This window comes from Phyllostomus discolor, chromosome Y (genome assembly GCF_004126475.2).
Source record: "Phyllostomus discolor isolate MPI-MPIP mPhyDis1 chromosome Y, mPhyDis1.pri.v3, whole genome shotgun sequence".
Lineage (NCBI taxonomy): Eukaryota > Metazoa > Chordata > Mammalia > Chiroptera > Phyllostomidae > Phyllostomus > Phyllostomus discolor.
In genome coordinates, this window is record NC_050199.1 from 3,014,870 (window position 1) to 3,034,168 (window position 19,299).

The 19,299-nt window shown below is 56.3% G+C and overlaps 1 protein-coding gene across 2 annotated transcripts in view; it reads right to left on the reverse strand.

Annotated features, from left to right (window-relative positions):
• ANOS1 (anosmin 1) overlaps positions 1 to 6,307 on the reverse strand; it is a 93,111-nt gene extending 86,804 nt beyond the window's left edge. For both annotated transcript variants that reach the window (XM_036017222.1, XM_028503751.2), the window contains exon 1: positions 5,963 to 6,307. In XM_036017222.1, coding sequence (XP_035873115.1) covers positions 5,963 to 6,172 — 210 coding nt within the window. In that variant the 5' untranslated portion in view covers positions 6,173 to 6,307. The remainder of the gene's footprint in view (positions 1 to 5,962) is intronic.
• Positions 6,308 to 19,299: the final 12,992 nt, after the last annotated feature.

Below are 19,299 nucleotides of genomic sequence, written 5' to 3' on the forward strand. Positions count from 1 at the left end.
TGTGCCCCCCGCCACGGCCCTACAGGTCTCTGCCCAGCCCTGAGGTCCAGGCTCACGCACCCACGGGCACAGGAAGGGGAGGGAGGGTGCCCTCAGAAATGGGGCGGCTCCATGTACAAGAACTACGAACGGCCTCCTCATGGAGGATGGAGTGTCCTAGGGTGTGAGCGCCGTGCGGAGAACATTCGCTTTTTTTTTTTAAGATTTTATTTATTTATTTTTAGAGAGGGAAGGGAGAAAGAAAGAGAGAGAGGGAAACATCCATGTGCGGTTGCTGGGGGCCGTGGCCTGCAACCCAGGCATGTGCCCTGACTGGGAATCGAACCTGCGATGCTTTGGTTCGCAGCCCACACTCCATCCACTGAGCTACGCCAGCCAGGGCTAACATTCGCTTTTTAATGCAGGCCTGCGGACACACACGAGTCTCCTGAGGACACGCACAAGGACGTCTATGAAAGTTTACAGCCTGCTCAAACGCATAAATCTAAATCCATGGATAGGATTTCTGCTCCAACGACGTGGAGCACACGAGAAACAAGCAATGGCGCACGTGCTTCCGAGTGCATTCTTGAAATGTGCTCCGAGAGTCGCGGCGAGGATGGCCCTTTAAACCGCACTCGAGAGGAAACACTGTCTCACAAACGCGAACATCGGCCGCGAGGAGCCGAACGTTTACTTTGGGTCAGGGCCAGAAATTCTTAGAAACGCAGCCAGAGATCCCGGGGACCCCCGGGGCGGGGGGGGGCGGGCAGGAATCTGAAGGCCAGACCTGGGGGTGGGCGGCCTTTGCTCCCTGCCCCCCCCACCCTCGGAACACCTGGCCTTCCCGGGGCCCATAACCTGAAACTCAGGGGCACACCCAGCCGGGGAACCCTCCGCGCTAAAGCACTCCTGCACACGCCCCCCACGGCGTGGCTGGCCGGGGGTTTTGACGTCTTCATTGTTTGTGTGCTGTTTCTCCGAGGACAGCCCGGTGCTCTCCGGAGAAGCAGCTAATCACCAGCTTAGGCCTCCGCTTTGCCAAAACAAACAGCTCGCCGTGGCTGCCAAGGGAAAGCGTCTGATCTCCCACCAGCTCCCTCCGCGAGCCTACCCGCGCCGGCCTTACAGGGTGGATTCCGTCCCGTTAAAGCGAGCGTCTCTTAACACTGGGAAAAAGTCTGCAAGCGCAGGGGCCAGCCCAGGCTGCCGGCAACCTGCTAGGTATCCTCCAAGGCAAGATCCCGCTGTTTTCTCCTGATGCAGCCCCAACCGCTGGCACCCCCGCCCCGCGCACCCGTCTGCGCCTCCTCGCCGGAAAACACCAGCGGAAGGGTCAGGCGTGCTCAGCCGCGGCGCCCAGCCCCGGGATCCAGCTCCTTGTTGCCACCACGAGCGGTCTCCCCTGTGAATGTCCCAACGGAGCCCAAGACAGGACGTCACCCGCAAGAGAAACCAGCGTCGCCGAAAAGGACGCAGGGCCTTTTCTCCAGCCACCGTCTCCCTGTTCTCCCCGCTCTCCAATCTTCTTCTAGTGCGTTCGTTACCCAAGTAACTCGCATGAATTCCTTAGCGCTGCTGCGCGCGCGGGAGCTGAGTTCAGTCGGGCAGGCTGGCACCAGAGGGGCGGCGCTGCCTGGGACCCCGTGTCCAGCGCATCCAACCTCTCCCACCACGTCTGCACTCTTGATGCGCACAGACACCCCGCGGCCCACACGCACAAGGACACCTGCACCTGGGAGTTAGCGCTCCAGGCCCTGACCACCATACGGAAATTGGTAACGTTGGTCCCTGGGAATTGGCGCTTTCTACGGGAAGTCTGATGGAGTACGGGAGCCTGTCTGGAGATCGGCAGCCGCACGTCCCGCGTGACGCTGCCTGCCCCGCCCCCTCCCTCCCCAGGAAAGCGTCTTGGCTCCCCACCCCCTGGCACCCTGGCGCCCCACGGCTCACGCAGCTCCTCCCTGTGCAGGCCCAGCCCCAAATCCCTGTCACCTTCTGCCCCCCGCAGGGACCTGGGCGTGGGTGCCCGGGAAGGGGGGTGGGGATTGAGAATGCATGCCCCAAATGTCCCACAATTCAGTGGGGCTGTCCCCACGCTATGCTGCTGGGTGGCCAGCCAGAGCCCACAGGTGCACAGGGACAACCCTGTCAGCCACCCTTCGATGCAGGTACCCAGAGGCATCCGGTGAGGACGCCGCAGGGCACCGGGCTTGCCTGGGTGCTAGGGACCGAGCAGCGGGAAGGGCCGCACTGCCCCAGGCTCTTCTAGGACGAAGCGCAACGCCATCGGTGCGGCCACGGGCAGAGCAGCCACCAGGCGCGAGTCCTGCCTGAGCAAGAGGATGTGCTCGCCAGGCCCCGGGTCCCCACAGAGAGGTGCCTCCACGCGTCCTGCCTGCAAGACCCCCTTCTGGGGCACCCACTGGACTCACCCCACATTGGGTGCTTTGGGGGAGGGTCCTCTCTTCCTCCTTCCCACCCTGCTGAGCCTGGCGTCTGCTGGTCCTTCCAGTCATGGCAGGGACCCCCCCCCCCAGTCCCCCCAGGGAAGAGCCAGGAAGTGCATGCCATGCAGAGCAGGTGCTGCAGCTGCGTGCAGGTGAGGGTGCCGATGGGGGCGGGCAACCCGGGCACGGCACAGTTGCAGGGGACCGGTAAGATCCCACGAACGACACAGGCAGGCAGGCCTGCGGGCCATTAGCCCACTGACCCATGAAACCCTAAACAGCAGCACCAACCCCCAGCCGGCAGCTGCCCCCCGTGGGAACCTGGCTACTCCATGCCCTGGGTGACCAGCCCGCCTCCTCAGCACCTGCTTCCCTTGTCAGCGACCCCAGGACACAAACGGACCTGCCTCCTCCTCCATTTGTGGGGGGGCACTGAGACACCTTGAGTGACCCCCAGAGCAGCAGCTCATCCTGACGCACCTTCCCGCTGGTGTCAGCCCTGTGTCACCCCCACTCCCGGGTCCCCAAGATGTTCAGGATCTCTGGGCTCACACTGGACCCAGGAGGGGCTGGCTGGTCAGGAAGGCGACCTGCCTGCCCAGGCCACCCCTCTGCAAGGGGCAGAGACTGACGCAGAGGGCCTGCCCAGCTCCCCACCACCACCCCCCGTCCCTGCCGCACACCCCCAGCGCAGACCACGGCCTCATGCAGCATGTCCTCCCCGCCCCGTCCGCTGCCGCATTGCAACCACACGCGTGCGTGCTGTGTGCGAACCTCCCACGGCCGCCTGCCCCAGGCCTGGGCTCAGCATCCCGGCGCGGGGCGCTGACGGCCTGCGAGGTGCCCCCGTGTCCTCTTTCTGTTTGCCCGGGGCGGGAGCCGGGGTGTCCAGAAGCCGTGTCCCTCCTGGTGTGAAATTCCAAGCACCCTCGGGCCCAGGGGCTGTGCGCAATAGTCCAGGGATCCGCCGCCACTGTTCCCAGCAGCACGCATGGGTCTGAGTCCCCTGTGCTTTCCGGCGTAGCTGACAGCCCCCCCTGCTTGACGCGGGAAGCCAGCCCAGCTCTGTGGACAGGAAGGCACCAGGTGCGCCCCGTCTGCCTACAGGCCTGTAGCTGCTGCGGGACTGGCGGTGGGCCCCGCAGGCTCAGCAACCCCCTGTGCTGCCCGAGTCTCTCCGCGGCACGCATGCGCAGGCCGCGGCCTCACCAGCCTCGGCCCTGGCAGCTGCCCCGCAGGGGTGCGCACCCTCGGCTGGCCCCGCGGGTGGAGGCCGGTCAGCTCCCATCCTTAAGACGCCGGAGGAGTTGGAGACAGGCAGCTGCTCCAGAAACAGCCTGGGCTTGGGCTGCGCCGCCCTAGAGAGCGTGGTGGGGTGACCCCGCCTTCTAGCGGGGTCTCCCCAAAGCCCGTCCTGCAGCCCACTGATACACACCACCGAGATGCCCCCCACCCCTCCGCCGGGCCTCCCAATGACTTAAAAAGGGGGGCGAGGGAAAGGAAAGCTCGCTGACGAGCCTGTGTGCCGCTGTCGTTTCAAATCTCGAGGAGGCCTCCAACCCTGCCATTGGGATGCACGGGAGAGGCCTTGCAAGGCAGGCCTACACCCCGGAGAGCGGCCCTGCCGCCACTGATGGCGAGAGCGGCAGTGATTGAGTCCCAGCCGAGTAATTTGCAGCCTCCCTCGCCCCAGCTAATTAAAATGTAATCAGGATTGTCTGCAGCGCGCACTCTGTCAGCAGTTTTTCTTGCGCGGGGAAGTCGTGCCAACGGAGCACAAGAGAAGCCTTTCACGGGAGCTGGCTGCGTGCGAGCTGCGGCTTCGGCCGCCGAAACTGTAACACAAATACATCACCGCCACTGACACTGCAGTGAAAAGACGACCGGGAGAGAGAGAAAGAGATACTCTTTCTCCCCAGGAATGGGCCGCACAGTCGGCTGTGTTCTCTGGGGTTGAAACAGTGTAGCATCTTCTCAGGATGGGGCCCCCGCGGGGCGGGGGGCAGGGCGAGCGGCGCGGAGGCCAGGTGGCTGGGCGGGCGCCCCCTCCAGGCCGCCCGCGGAATGTCACCGCGGGAGAGGAGCCCTGCGTTTCTCCCTCCGCCAAGGCGCAGGAGGACCCGAGCGCTGCCAAATTCGACACCGCTGCACACTGCTTCTTTGAGAGCAAACAGAACGCGCACTCAGGCAAGCTTCTGCGGCTGCTTCAAGCGCCTGAAATCCCAGGGTGACACGCCCACCCCCCCCGCCCCGCCCCTACCCCCGCCCCGGAGATTTGTCCCAGGCTCCACAGTCAGGACACTCGCGTCCTCTCTCGCAGCTGCGTTCCCAGGCCCCTTGGGAGGCGCCCTCTCCCCAGTCCAGCGTATGTAAGGGCAGAGGACTCCTGTCGGAACCCCCCAAAGCAGGGCGCCCCCACCCCGTCTCTTTCTGGCCTCTGCAGTGTCCCCTGCGGCGACAGGTGGGGGTCTCACAACAGGTGAGCTGCGAAGGGCGTTGGCGAGGTCAGGGAGGGAAGCAAGGCAGAGGAGAGAAGTTAGGTGCCGGCGAGGAGGATTTCAGAGTGCGTGCGCTTGGCTCCGCTGCTCAGCCCGAGAGCGGCTCCCTGCCCCGCCCAGGGTCCCTACTCAGGTCCAGGGGGGGTCTCCGCCACTACGGACCCCTCCACAGGCGCCAAGCATGCTTTCCCCTAAACCTCCTACACACGCCCTCGCCCACACACGCGCGCGGACTCGGGCTCAGGCTATGAGGGGTGGGCTGATGCTGGCCCCAGGACTGTTCTCGGAGCATCCAAACACGACCCCTCGGGTCCCGTACCCGCTGCATCTCTTCCTTCACCCTCCACGCTGTTCGCTGGCAAGACCTTGACGCTGGGGAGCTGGGAGCTGGGGCGCGCACAGCCACCACCGCGCCCTGCCCCGACACACACTCCGGAAAACAGGACTCGGCCCAACCAAGCGCCCTGCCCGGGGCTCGGAGGGTGGGCCGCGAGCTCCGGGCCCGCCTAGTGGAAAAGCTTCGCTCCACAGAGACAGAAGGATCGGCCCGCGGGCACCTGCGGGGCTGGGCACGTCGCTCGAGTCCCCCCCCGGGGCGCAGTGGAACGCGCCTCCCCACCTCGCTCGCTGTGCCCTGCGGCGCCCGGAGCGCCGGGGAGTTCCCGGGAGTTCCCGGGACTCGCCAGCTGCCCTAGTCCCGCGCGCCGCAGTCCCGGGAAACTGCCGAATGCACACACCCACCCTCGGAATCCACAAGGCTGCGCTCCCTCCCTTAGTTCGCCGCCGCCGCCGCCGCCGGGGAGAAGGGAGTTGGGCAACCAGGCTGCTGCCTTCTTTTTCCTTTCGGGAGCAGGGGGAAGGCTGGGAGGGAGGGCTCGAGCACCCCGATTGTAAAGTCCACGCGGAAGAACGGCGGACCTGCCGGTCGCGCTGGGCGAGAAGTTTGGGCGCCGAGGCCGGAGGCGCGCGCCCCAGTGCGCCCGCTCCGCGTGGCCCGCAGCTCCCGGAGCCCCCGAGGCGCGGCGGTTCGCCCACCTGGAAGTGCTGGAAGAAGGCGGAGATGCGCGTGATCTGCAGGCTGAGGCACCTGGCGGCGCAGCGGGCCCTCTGGACGCTCCCGGCCGACAGCGACTCGTCCAGCCGCCGCGCTGCTGCCGCGCCGGGGCCGGCCGCCAGGCAGCCCCCGGCGGCGGCCGCCAGCCAGAGGCAGAGGGTCAGGGCCGCGCCGGGTGCCCCGGGAACCATGGTTGCGGGTCGGGGGCGCGGGCGCCGGGCGCTGGCCGAGGCTCCCAGCTCCGCGCCGGGGCCGCACTGCCGGGGACCTCGCGGGCGGTCGCTGCAACTCGGCTGGAAAGTTCAATCATTCAACTCCAGCCCCCGCGCTCCCTGCCGACCTCCCTCCCCGCGCGGCCTCGAGGGGTGGGGTGAGGGTGACAGGCGGCCGCGCCATTGGCTAGAAGGAACGTGAGTGACAGGGGGGCCGGGCCGAGAGCCGTGGGCAGGTCTTAGAGGCGGCTAGCCAGGGCGCTCCCAGGGAGGGCGACGGCGACCGGGTCGCCACCGCGCGCGCCTCTCCGGTGGCGCGTCTCCCGCGCAGGCTCCCCCACCGCCCGCACCCGCTCCTTCCGGCCCCAGCATCCAGGAGCAACCCTGGGCCCGGGGTGCCAGGTGCTGCGTCGGGAAGGAGGGTGTGGGACCCCGGGGGCCTCGGCACTAGAGGCCTTCCTTCCCGGATTGTTCCCCAGGTCCAAGCGGCGCGCCCACACTTGGGCGCGTTTGAGTTTCTTTCCCCAGGTAGCGGGGGAAGGGCTCAGTAACCGAACTGAAAACCACGTCAGAGGCTAGTGGCCAGGTGTGAACATTGGACGTTTCTCTCTCTCCTGGCTGCCATTTCGTCTTTCCTCGCTTCTTCCCTCCCTTCTGCTTCCTTCTTTTGCTCTCCTTTCTCCCCTCTGCCCACCCCCCCCCCACCCCGCTTTCCTTCTTCCTCCCTCCTTCCCGTCTCAGGGTGACCTGGGAAACGGCCGGAGGACAACCCCAGCCACCTTTGTTCAAGAGCCCCGCGCCCCTGCGTTACTCCGGCTGTTCCTTTTTCTGGCAGGCGCTGTGCTCCCGGTGTGAGCCGTTAAAAACACAGAAATCTCTCCTGAACCCCCTCTCCCTCTATACCTGCCCCCATACCTGCCCCCAGCCTCTGGGTTCACCTTTTGTTAGCGGTGACACTGCTGACCCATCGTGCGCTGCCATCTTCCCCAAAGCCTGGTCACCACGCGTGCTCTCCCTCCCCAGACAGGGCCGCGCCAGGGAAAGGGGCACGCGCATCTAGAACGCACCCCCCTGTTCCCCAGTCTGTCCTTCCCTGGCTCCAGGGGCAGGCAGGGTGGAGCCCCCCCGCCCCCCGCAAGCTCAGGGGTGGGGCCCCGGAACCTGTGCATGGAGCTCGCGGATGTTTACGTAGCGCGCGGCGTCGGGGAGACCCTTGTGCACCCGTACTCGGATGCGCAAGCACTGATTCGCAGGGCGCGGTCTGGCACAGAGGGGCGCTTACATCCGGAACCCCGTGACCTCCGTGAGCACACGGGTGGCTGGGCACAGCCAGGGCGCACAGCTCTCAGCCTGCTCCGAGATAGGGCACCAAGCCTCACGCCTCTTGGCGTTGCCTGAAGCCGGTTCACAGCTGCCCACCCTTCCCCGCATTCTGCCGCAGGCTCTCCACGGTGCGCTCCGGCGACCGTCCGGCTACATCATAAGGAGAAGGTGTTACTCTACTACCCCATGAGTCTTTTCCACGTACGGCACCGCTGTGTACGTCTGCACACAGACGCATCGGCAAGGCCAACAGAACTCATTGTTGCGTGTGCTCCTTAATGGTTTGGACAGTCAAAGGTGCCTTGTTCACAAGGTTCTCTGGGCAGAGAGAGGGTGCCCTGAAGCATCATGGTCCAGAGCCCCGCCTCACAAGGATCCCCACTGGCCCAGGGTTCTCCCACCACCTTATCCTCCAGGGCTGAGCGAGGCGAGAATCCACCTCAGCCAGAAGCTCAACAAACGCAGGTGGGAGCTCACCTGAGCTCAGCCCTGCGTCTCAAAAGGTGTGCAGGATTGCAAATGGGGAACCTTTGAAAAGCACATGAAGGGTGTTTCACATGGACTAAGAGTATAAAGAAGCTGATCGTGGTGACCCCACGCGGGAAGGTGTGTAAAACCATGTGCCATGCCCTGGCTGGTGTAGCTCAGTGGATGGAGCATGGGCTGTGAACCAAAGTGTCGCAGGTTCGATTCCCAGTCAGGGCACATGCCTGGGTTGCAGGCTATAACCCCCAGCAACTGCACAATGATGTTTCTCTCTCTCTCTTTCTCCCTCCCTTCCCTCTCTGAAAATAAATAAATAAAATCTAAAAAAAAAAAAAAACCCACATGCCAATGAATGGGGCCATGGCACCCAGTGATGGAGACTGGCCTTCATGTCCCCACGTCTGTCTGGTCATTAACAAAGACATTCCCCAAAGCCCCAGGGGACCCTCCCGTGGTGCCTGTCTGAGTTTCCAAGTTCAGCAAACAGCTGTTCTCAGCGAAAGCAAGGGTCTTGCGCATGTCTGCCTTTCCTTTACGGTACCTGCGTGCATGTCCTGTCATGACACTGATATTCCGGAACGTGAAATTGCGTAAGGACAGATACACTGAGCTTTTTCAAAGCAGCTTTTCAGCGTTCAAAGGGCTCCCTGTATTCCTTTGTTTTAAGCCAGGTGTGGGATGCTTATACGGGCTGCACGGCGTATTCCTTTCCATAAAGAGACACATTTTATAATCACACACACACACACACACACACACGAATCCAGTGTGCAGGTTGCACAGAAAGCCTGGGGTGAATTCACCACATAGGGCCGCTTTGTTACCCACGTGTTCCAACAGTACCTGCGCTTGCGTCCCTTTCCTCTTTTGCCATGAGCACAGCCACCCTCTGCGGTTATCCTGGCCCTGTTCACGGGACTTATTTTAATGGCCGTCGAAACGTCGCTACTTTTTTTTTAATCCTGCTCAGCCATGCTCGATCTCTTAGGCGGCTTTCCCTGCGAGGCAGCACACGGGCACGCCGTGACTCCGGCGGGTCTGAGAGGCACGCCCTGAGCTCACGAAGACCGGGCGCAGGAGAGGGGAGCCCGGGCTGTGTGTTGAAGGAGGCGCGGATAAATACGCACGCGGATAAATACGCACGCGGATAAATACGCACGCGATCGTCCGGGCAGGCGCATGAGTAAGGAAGAGCTAGCGCTTTCTTCCCCAAAGCGCCCTTGAACCCCGTGGTCTGAGCTTGTCTGGAGAAGACGTGAACGTGCCCTTGACTTCGGTTTGGCCGAGGCAGACGACACCCGCACGTCAGTCAGTGAGGGGGAGCAGGAGCGCTTGCTGTCTGTGTGCGTGAGCAAACCCAGGCCAGAGCGCATGGCGCGTGCTGCAGACCTTCCAGGAGACACCCACAAAACAACCCTCTCTCTCCGGTCCCTCAGAGTTAGCTGTGCTCTTCCTCGCAATTTACTTAGGTCGTCAGTTTCTGTTTCCTGTTCTCTCTTTTTTTTTTTTTTGGCAGAGAATAAGAACCCCCTGGAAAGTGTGCTGAAGCCATACTGTGGACCCCCACAACCCGAGATCTTGGGTCAATATGCCTGGGGCAGCCCTGGCCAGATGGCTCAGTCGATTGGAGCATTGTCTCACACACCAAAAAGATTGTGGGTTCGACTCCCAGTCATACCCGGGTTGCAGATTTGATTCCCAGTCAGGGTGTATACAAAAGTCAGCCAATAGACTTCTCTCTCTCTCTCTCTCTCTCTCTCTCTCTCTCTCCTCTACCCTAATTCCCCTCTTTTCACTCTCAAACCAATAAACGTACCCTTGGGAGAGGATGAAACAAATATATACATCTGGGGTACAACTGGCATCTGACTTTTTAAATGACACCAAGCAAGTGAACCAGGGACTGGGTTCAAAGACCACTGGGTTGGCAAACACAGACCTCATGGAAAACGGAGCAGCAGGTTTGATTCCGGCAGCAGGTTTGATTCCGGCACCATGCACAACCTCACTCTGTGGAGAGTCCTTTCTTAGGTGTGGGTGTTGGGAAGGGCCGGACGTGCCCACCTACTTCTGAGTGACCACACGGACGTCTGTTTTCCAGTGCATTTCCCTGACACACTCTTAGTCCCATTGGGGGTGGGGGGAGGGCTGGCAGCTTGTCTTTATCCACTTGCCCTGGACACAAGACGAAGAAAGCAAACATGAGCTTCCCTCTGGGGAAAGCAAAGGGAGGACTCCCTGTCACACTGGACGGCCGACACTCTCACTGGGCGGCATTCTCGGGTCTTGAATGGAGTGTGGCACCAGCGCACCGGCCACCGCCGCTCACAGGGCACGAGGAAGTGAGGAGAGGGGGCTGGCGTGTGAGGTCCAGTTTCCGCTCCACGGCCTTCACTGCACGAGGCAACCCCACGCACCTCCCCCCAGAAACTATAGAAAGGGACACGTGAGGAAAGGGGGGGGGGCCGCCCTGCTGGCGCCCTGCCTGGGCTCACCTCCATGTCTGCAGGACTGCTCACTACGGCTCCCAGCTTTCCTCTGGGGGCAGACAGAGCTTTTGTCCTCCTCCCTACTCAATGCCCGCTGCTCAGCTCTGGGTCCCCTGCTTTGGGGACCACGGAGACAGCCGTTAAGAGAGAAAAGGGAAGAAGGACGCAATTAGCTGAACGGATGACTATCAGATCTGCATCTTTCTAAAAAGATTTTATTTGTGTATTTTCAGAGAGAGGGGAAGAGAGGGAGAGAAACATCCATGGGTGGTTGCCTCTCGCGCGCCCCCTACTGGGGACCTGGCCTGCAACCCAGGCATGTGCCCTGACTGGGAATCGAACCGGCCACCCTTTGGTTTGCAGCCTGCACTCAATCCACAGAGCTCCACCAGCCAGGGCAGTTTTGCATCTTTTATAATATGATTTCAGGCGCGAATGGGGCAAACCTCCATGGTGCTATACTGATGTGATCTCTGGGGGGCTCATTTAATCATTGTACAAACAAAAAAATTAGCTTTTTGCATAAGTCCCTGAATATACACTCTGGTTTTCAGAAAAGAACTCCCACGTCCATTTTTAATCATCTGCTTTCTTTTATTACCTTGCAATGTAGATATTCTACTTGGGGATAAGTTGAGCAGAGAACAGATTTTTCTCTTGAGCTAGATCATAAAAACGTAGCTGCACTATATACAGGTGTAGAGGTCTTATTTCTGCTCATCACTTCCATATTTGTTTCCTTGGATGTTACCAAGGAGCATTGCAAAGGTGTTTGCCATTATTTCTGTGCACCAAAGAATATTTTAAAACTTTTTTTTTTTTGCAAAATACACCCTTCCAAACAATTGTCCAAAAAACACATTTTCAGGCTACCACTTTTCAAGAGTGTGCCTCCTGGCCCCTTTCCGTCCCCTCCCCCAAAATCGCCACTAATCGATGGATTAATGGCGACTTTGTTCTGCTAAGAGCCTGTTCTAGATTAAGTCGTCACGAAAGCTTTGTTCCGTCACTGCGATGCGGACTAAAATTAATGACGAAAACATAAAATGTGTCGGAATTTGCATCTACAGCCTGGCAGGTCCAGTTGTATGGGGACGAAGGTCCCGTGTGAAGGCCCTTCCTTGCCCCGCCCCTCACCCCTGGAGTTTTAACGCGGGAGCCCATTGGGGGCCTCTGCTGACGTCACTGTCCCGCTGGGCCTATCGCGGTGGGCCCTGCACGGAGGAGCGCCGGGTTGCCCAAGGCCGTGGCTTCCCAAGGGTGTTCGAAGCCAGTACATACCTGCTCTCGCCCATCAGGCCACTAAATGATTTCACCTGAATTCTCAGGGCAACCCCGAGACCTTCAGCAAAACCATGGGGAGTCCGGCCTCATCTCTGGTTCGACATACACAAGCTGCAGATTTCGAAAAACCCAAGAAATAACCGTAAAAATCCTACCCGGTAGCCACAATGCAGGAAACTATTGAAAATATTCAAAGGAACGTGTGTTTCTGTTCTTGAACACGAGCAAAATATGACCAGTCTGTCTCCAAACACGTTTTGAGAAATGTAAGGAAATTAAATTTAAATTATGTCATTTTCACCCCAGTCCGTTCAATACAAGAGTTTAAAATAGTACTTTTAAATATACATGAATGAAAAGGAAATTTTTTTTGCCTGCGTTGTGGGAAAACTAAGACATCAAGTCAATTAAGTGTACATTTTTGTCTACTTTCATAGAGAAAATAATATATTCTTGCTTCTCAAATATGGAAATTTCATCTTTCCGATTCTCTCTGTATAATTTGACCTCCTTCCCAGAAACGAGTTATATCACATTTCCCTTAATAATCTTTGCATTCCTATTAAAGCCATTGTTATTAAAATAAATAAATAACTTGATACAATTTTAATGAAATCTTACATGATATGACTTTAAAAACTTAGTTTTCACTTCTGAGTGGCCTATGTTTCATGGGACATGAATGAACCTTTCAGTACAATTTATATTTAATATCTTGTAAAATGTAATGTGTAAAAAGCTTTTTTTAAAGATTTTATTTATTTATTTTTAGAGAGGGAAGGGAGGGAGATAGAGAGAGAGAAAGAAACCTCAATGTGAGGTTGCTGGGGGTCATGGCCTGCAACCCAGGCATGTGCCCTGACTGGGAATTGAACCTGCGACACTTTGGTTCACAGGCCGCGCTCAATCCACTGAGCTACGCCAGCTAGGGCCAAAGCCTTTTTTTTTTTAAGGACATTCAAATCAACAGTCCCTCTTGTATTCTGATTTTCATTCCTCAGCAGGAGAAGAAACCCACAGGTGCTGTTCAGAAACACGAAAAGTCGGTCCTATTAAAACACTCAAAGTCGGTTTTTGTTGGATGTTTGCAAGCGCAGCGAGGACCATGTTTACAGGGAGCCCTGTAAATAAATACGGTGGATTTGGGGGAGAAGCTGCTGACAATTTAAAAGGCAGCTTTTAACAGCAAAGAGCGCCACATGCTGGCCGGACAGAGACAATGGGAGGGAAACAGCGGATTCTCCATCTGGGGTGGATAACCTTTCTCTTAGGGCACTAATCAGACTGCGGTCAACACGCAATATCGTCAGTTCCTACCGACCACACTAGCCTTGTGCGACTCAAAACACAGGAAGGAAGGCTTTCCTTGGCAAAGACTCTCACGCGGAACAAAAGGGAAAAATTGAGCATTGCCGTCTTCAAATGCATTTTCCCAGCTTTGTGCACGCCTCTCCAACTAGTCACTACGAAATGAAACCACCAAGGCAGCTGAGTGTGAATCACACTCCAAGAAGCTTCTGTTCAGAGCACCTTCGGTTCAGCTCACGCACGGCCCGCTTGAGTGTTTATAACAGATGAGAATATGTGCATAAAATTCAACACGGCGACACATTACAGCAGAGAAAGGGGGTGGGCTTTACCCACGGAAACTGACTTTCAATCAACACTCTCAGGCCAGTTTCGGCGAGAGGAACCGACAGCCCAGAGAGGACGATGAACACGTTCAAGACCTTCAAGGTTGCCATGTGACACCTAAGACACAAAGCAGACAGACCAAAGAAAGTAAGTGAGGCACAAATGAACACCTTTCTCTTCGGAATCTGTGAGAGCTTTAAAAAAAGCTGTTGGCATAGCTCAGTGGATTGAGCGCAGGCTGTGAACCAAAGCATCGCAGGTTCGATTCCCAGTCAGGGCACATGCCTGGGTTGCAGGCCACGGCCCCCAGCAACCGCACATTGATGTTTCTCTCTCTCTCTCTCTCTTTCTCCCTCCCTTTCCTCTCTAAAAATAAATAAATAAATTTTTTTTAAAAAAGCATTCCCTAGAAGCAGAATAGGACAAAAACAGGCCCCCAAATTGTGCTTGATGTCCCGGGTTTTCTATCGTGAGTAAGTGGAGCCGGCTGGAGGCTATGCCTCTCTCTGACTCAATGTGGGGTGTTTCGGAGAGTCAGAAATCAAAGCTCATTCCCTTGCCTCCCCTTCCCTTCCCTCCCCTTCCCTTCCCTTCTGCATTCAGTTGCTTGTGGACCTCCTGATGCACACCCCTCATTCATATACTCATACTGAATGTCGACTTTGAGTTCCAGAGAGTGAATGCCATGAGGAGGAGCTCACTGGCAAGGTTTTAGAAAGATGGATAGGGGTCTACTGCCATACCGCCCTGAGCGCACCCAATCTCATCTGGAAAGCTTAGTGTATGGGCTTTACTGATACCTTAAGAGTTGCCGAGATGATTGACGCCTGAAACAAATGGAAATGCGCCAGACAGTGCCTTGTCTCTGCTTCCCAGAATGCAGTTTGGCTGCTTTCATGCAGCCACCGTGGTGACATCAGCCCGCAGGGGGGCAGCAAAGAGCTGGGGGGCGGGAGCAGCATGGGCATTTGCCCCAGAGTTGGATAGCTGGACCAGGGTTTGGAAGTCACTGCCTCCTTCCTCCATTTCCCATATTTTCTGGGGGGAGGGGTAGCTGGGGGAGTGGCATCTGGCGCTTGCTGGATGCCTTGCCCTCCCATCCCATGTGGGCTGTTCCGTTGGTCCATCACCTTCCACACCCTCCTCAATTCAGTTTCTTCTGCTTTGGACACTCAGGGTGCTTCCTGTTTTCCTAGTGGGTCTTGCAATACACAATTGCATTTCTTCTGGTTTCCAGCAGAAGTCTTGGGAGGCGGGCCAGAGAAAGGGAAGGCGGGCCATGGCCATGGCCATGGCCATGCTGAGGACTCACCACACAGTTAAACCAAATAACTCGGCAGCACCATAGGACCAGCAGCTAAGCTCTATTTTGAGAGGTTTTCTTCATTACGGTAAGAGAGAAGCACATAAATCACCCATTGGCGGCAAGGGCCTTCACCTGACGTACAGTAGAACCCCCCTCATATATGGCAAAGTCATTCATCAGGAGGTTTTAATTACAGCAAGAGACACACTGTATTTATCTCTGTGCCCTCCTCCTCCAGCCTGGAATGGAAGAGTTGGCTGATGAACGCTCACTGAGTGATGACATGAATGGGCTGAGAGTATTAAAAAGTGCCCGCCCGATGCATCCCACGTGACAGTAGGAGACAGCACAAGAATGCTAAGCTTGGGAATGAAGAAAAACGCCCCTAATTTCCAGCCACAACTAAAAGGAGGGGGATGGATGTGTTGTGTAGACACATGAGACTCACTGGAGGAAGGGCTTTCTGGTGAGCTCTCAGGACATCTGGTCGACCAGCTTGGACCAGGCAAGAGTGATTGACTATTGCCCAGAGGGAGACAGAAGCCCTCCGTGCTCAGATCTGCAGGTGGAAGGTCAGCCCTCTGAGCTTCCAGGCATGTTGAAGGGCACTGGTGTCCAGTGGACAGACGCTGATGCAGAGAGAGGACAGAGCAAGACACAGACAGACACAGAAACACAAAGGAACTCTTTTTTCCAAGATTTTATTTATTTATTAGAGAAAGGAAGGGAGGGAGAGAAATATCAACGTGTGGCTGCGTCTTGCGTGCCCCCTACTGGCGACCTGGCCCACAACCGAGGCACCTGCCCTGACTGGGAATCGAACCGGGGACCTTTTGATTTGCAGGCTGGCCACCACTGAGCCACGCCAGCCAGGGCCCAAACTCTTTTATTCCATTGCCCAGGGTGTTATCTCCAGGCTTGTCTGAGGGGCCAAGAGCAATAACAGAGAATCGGTGAGTCCTTTCCTTCTGTCATCAGGAAAGTCTCCCTTCCACTCTAAAAAGGACACACTGCCACCAGCTTCCCAATGACAAAAGGTAACGCAGTTGTGTGTGTAAGGCATGGTGACCACCTATGAGAATTCCAAGCCTTGGCTTGGAGATGTGTCTTCCCCTCTGACTGGAAATTTCCTAAGTTGCGTGAGAACATGGAGAACTTTAGTTCCTGCTGTCTTCCGTGAGACGTTTGTATTTTGGGTCCAGTGTGCTAGTCTGGCATTTCTTTACGGGCACGTTAAGAGTTATCAGTACACTTGACCGCATTGCTGGAAAGATTCAAGATGTTTTCCACGGGATAACGTATTCCATGTGTCCCCAATAGCCACGCATTTAGAGGGACCAGCAGAGAGGACTCAGAAAGCCTGAGTAGCTCACGTGGAAAGTGAACAGCTGACAGGCAGAGAAAAATGGCAACTCGGTGCTTTCGAGGCAACAGAAACTGTCTGGACAGGGAACGGATCCATTCCACAGGCATTGATTTTCCCTCTCAATCCCTATAACCAATCTTCTCGTTCTGAAAGGCAGCAGCGTTTGCCCCGGAAATGGATATGTTTTTTTGTACAACTAGTGCTATCTTGAGAACCTCTCTTAAGACATCTTTCTCCACCTTGTGTCTTACCTTGATCCTGGGTGGAGGGTGTGAGGACCATGGGACTTGTGGACAAAGGCGCAGTTGGAGGCAAGAGGTGAGGGAAGGAGGCACCAGTGTGAGCGCTGTGTGAGCCCTGGGACAGGCAGGCCGGGTGAACTTGACCCCGTGACACAGGGCGTCAAAGGGACGTGCACTAGCCGAACTGTCTACATTTGTTCCACTGGGCTTTTTTTTTTTAATGATACAGGTCAAAAGAGATTTAACTTGTTCACTAACAAAGGGTTTTCAGTTGGCTTGCAGAAAATGGAAAGTGCATGAATTCCAAGGCAACGTTGAAATGAGGTGGATCAATTCTCCTGTTGGTGCGAACACAGAGAGTGAAGATTACTGTTTATTTGACATTGATTCTTTCAACCGAGCTGTGATACGTTTAGTGAATGTTGATCAAGCAGGTCCTGTGAGCCAGTAGCATGCCAGGGCCCAGGAACGCAACAGTGACGATGACAAAGGCTTTCCTCGCAACAGTGACAGTTCAGCACAAAGCCACCATCTGTGGTGTGACAGGTGTGGGGCCGCCACGGAGAGGAGAGGGAGCAGAGTGTGGCCTGAGAAGCAGGGACTGTGGGTTGTAGAAAAGGTGGCGGACACGGTGACCTTTGACCCAAGTCTTCAAGGAATCGGGAGGCATTGATGAAAAGTGTACACGTGTGCTAAGAACATACCCAGTATGACTGTCTCCCGTGAACTGTGTCCGTCACCACCAACTCTCGCTGTGCACTCCTCAGCAAACCACTCCATTGCCTCTCTCTGCCTGTTTCACGTCTGTAAAGTGGACACACTAATAATACCTCACCTACGGGCTATTGAAAGGGTCAAGTGAGATAACAGACCTCAGATGTGTAGGTCACGGGCATTCAGGACTGACCCTGTGGCACATCCCAGTCAGGGAAGCCCCCCACCGTGAGCGGCGGGCGAACCGGACAGTGTCCCCTCCCTGTCCTCCCCCCCAGAAGCATGCAGGCACCTCCGTGAGCAACACGGAGCACGGGAGAGTTCCATTCCAGTCCCTCGCCCACAGCTACATGTACGAGCTCCCCACGTTGTACGTGCACCCATGTCTCTGATTTTTCTCTTCGAGAATCCCTCATCATTTCAGTACCTTTATTTTATTTTATTGCATTGCATTGCATTGCATTGCATTGTATTTTCTTTCATTGGTAAAGGGTTTCATGAGAAGCTACAGTGTGATCAAATCTCATGCCTCAAAGGTTGATGGAGGCTGTGGTTCAGATGTCTCTGGGAGTATTTTTTAGATTTTTAGGTAGTTGCTCTTTTCTGACATGTTGGCCGTGGGTTTATAGTTTAATGGGGTCATCAGGAAGAAGGGGAGAGCCTCCCATGGGCAGGTGTCTACAATTTTCACTCCCGGCTCCCACATGTGGCTTCGCCCTCGGGCTCCAGTGACCCTGCCGGGCATTTGAGCCATAGAGAGACAGCAAGGGCACGTCCCAGATCATTCACTTCCAGGAACCAGGATGTGCCCACTGACAAGAAGCCGGGCCTTTCTGATCACCAACCAGCAGACGCCTCCAGCAGGAAGACCTCCTTGAATGCCTTATGCATCCTCCAGCTGCCTGGCTCTGACAGGTGGTCTCTACTTACAAATACTCCTTCAGTAAATGGATAAGAAGCTCTCCTTCCCCGCCATGAGCAACTTTATAACATGTTCATAAAAATAGAAACAAAAAGTAAAGGCATTGCAATATTTTTTTAAATACTTTATTTATTTATTTTTAGAGAGGGAAGGGAGGGAGAGAGAGAGAGAGAAACATCAATGTGTGGTTGCTGGGAGTCATGGCCTGCAACCCAGGCACATGCCCTGACTGGGAATCGAACCTGTGACACTTTGGTTCGCAGCCCGCACTCAATCCACTGAGCTACGCCAGCCAGGGCTTGGCATTGCAACCTTTACTGGCTCACCTATTACTGCTGAAGTAGTCCATTGGAATTTAACTTCATCATGTCACACAGCCTAGCATGAAATGTAAACAAAATTTTTAGAAAGCCACAGACATTGAGAGAGATATGAAAGTAGGATCACATTTCAAGTTACAGGGAAGAGGGGGAGTCTGGCCACATAGTTTCACAACAGTGTGCTTGAGAAACCGGGAAGTGGGAGGGAATTTTCCACCGTGCTGTGGCTTCCAGCAACATCTCCTTCTGACCTGTTGTTTTTATCCCGATCCCCACACCCGGAAGGTGACGAGGGTGAGAAATGGGACAGCGAGTCCGGCACGTGTCAGGAGAGAGACGGCCCCGTGCGCTGTGCCCTGGTCTTCACACACACGTGTTACCTTCATCGGTGACGGAGTCCCGGGAGAATGTGTGAGTGTCCCAACGCCCTCTGTACGTCTGTGCCTCAAGCTCCGTGCATCTCTGGAAAATGACTCAGTATTTCAAAACAACGTAAGCAGAGCTCAACCTTTCGTGAAGAAAATCTGTAACTTCGAGCATTCTCAGCTGTGACTGGAGACTCTGACCATCGAATCACGTATCACCCAATTGAGCGATGTTTTGGTCCCATGGCTGTGGAAATAGCGTGGACCCTGGGTCCCAGTTCCCAGGTCCCTTCAAAGTTGTCCTTGGATCCTTTGTTGTAAAACTCTTTGCAGGGCCTCCTGGAGAAACTTCGCCACGTCTCGTTCACCTCCAGGTGGGAATCCACGATGGGGAGTTCTTCCGTTTGTCTTGAGGTGTCATTTGTATACCACACACCTCACCATTTCGACATAGTCAGAAGGCTGGGCAACCTTCGCTTCTGTCGAATCCCAAGATGTTGTCTTCACCCCAAAAGGAAACCCCACACCCTTCAGCAGCTCCCCCCCCACACATAGCTCCCTTCCCCGGGTCCTGGCAACCGAGTCTGCTGTCTGTCTCCGTGGGAGAAACAGCCCATTCTGGATGTTTCTTGCACAGAAATAGAGTCATGCAAT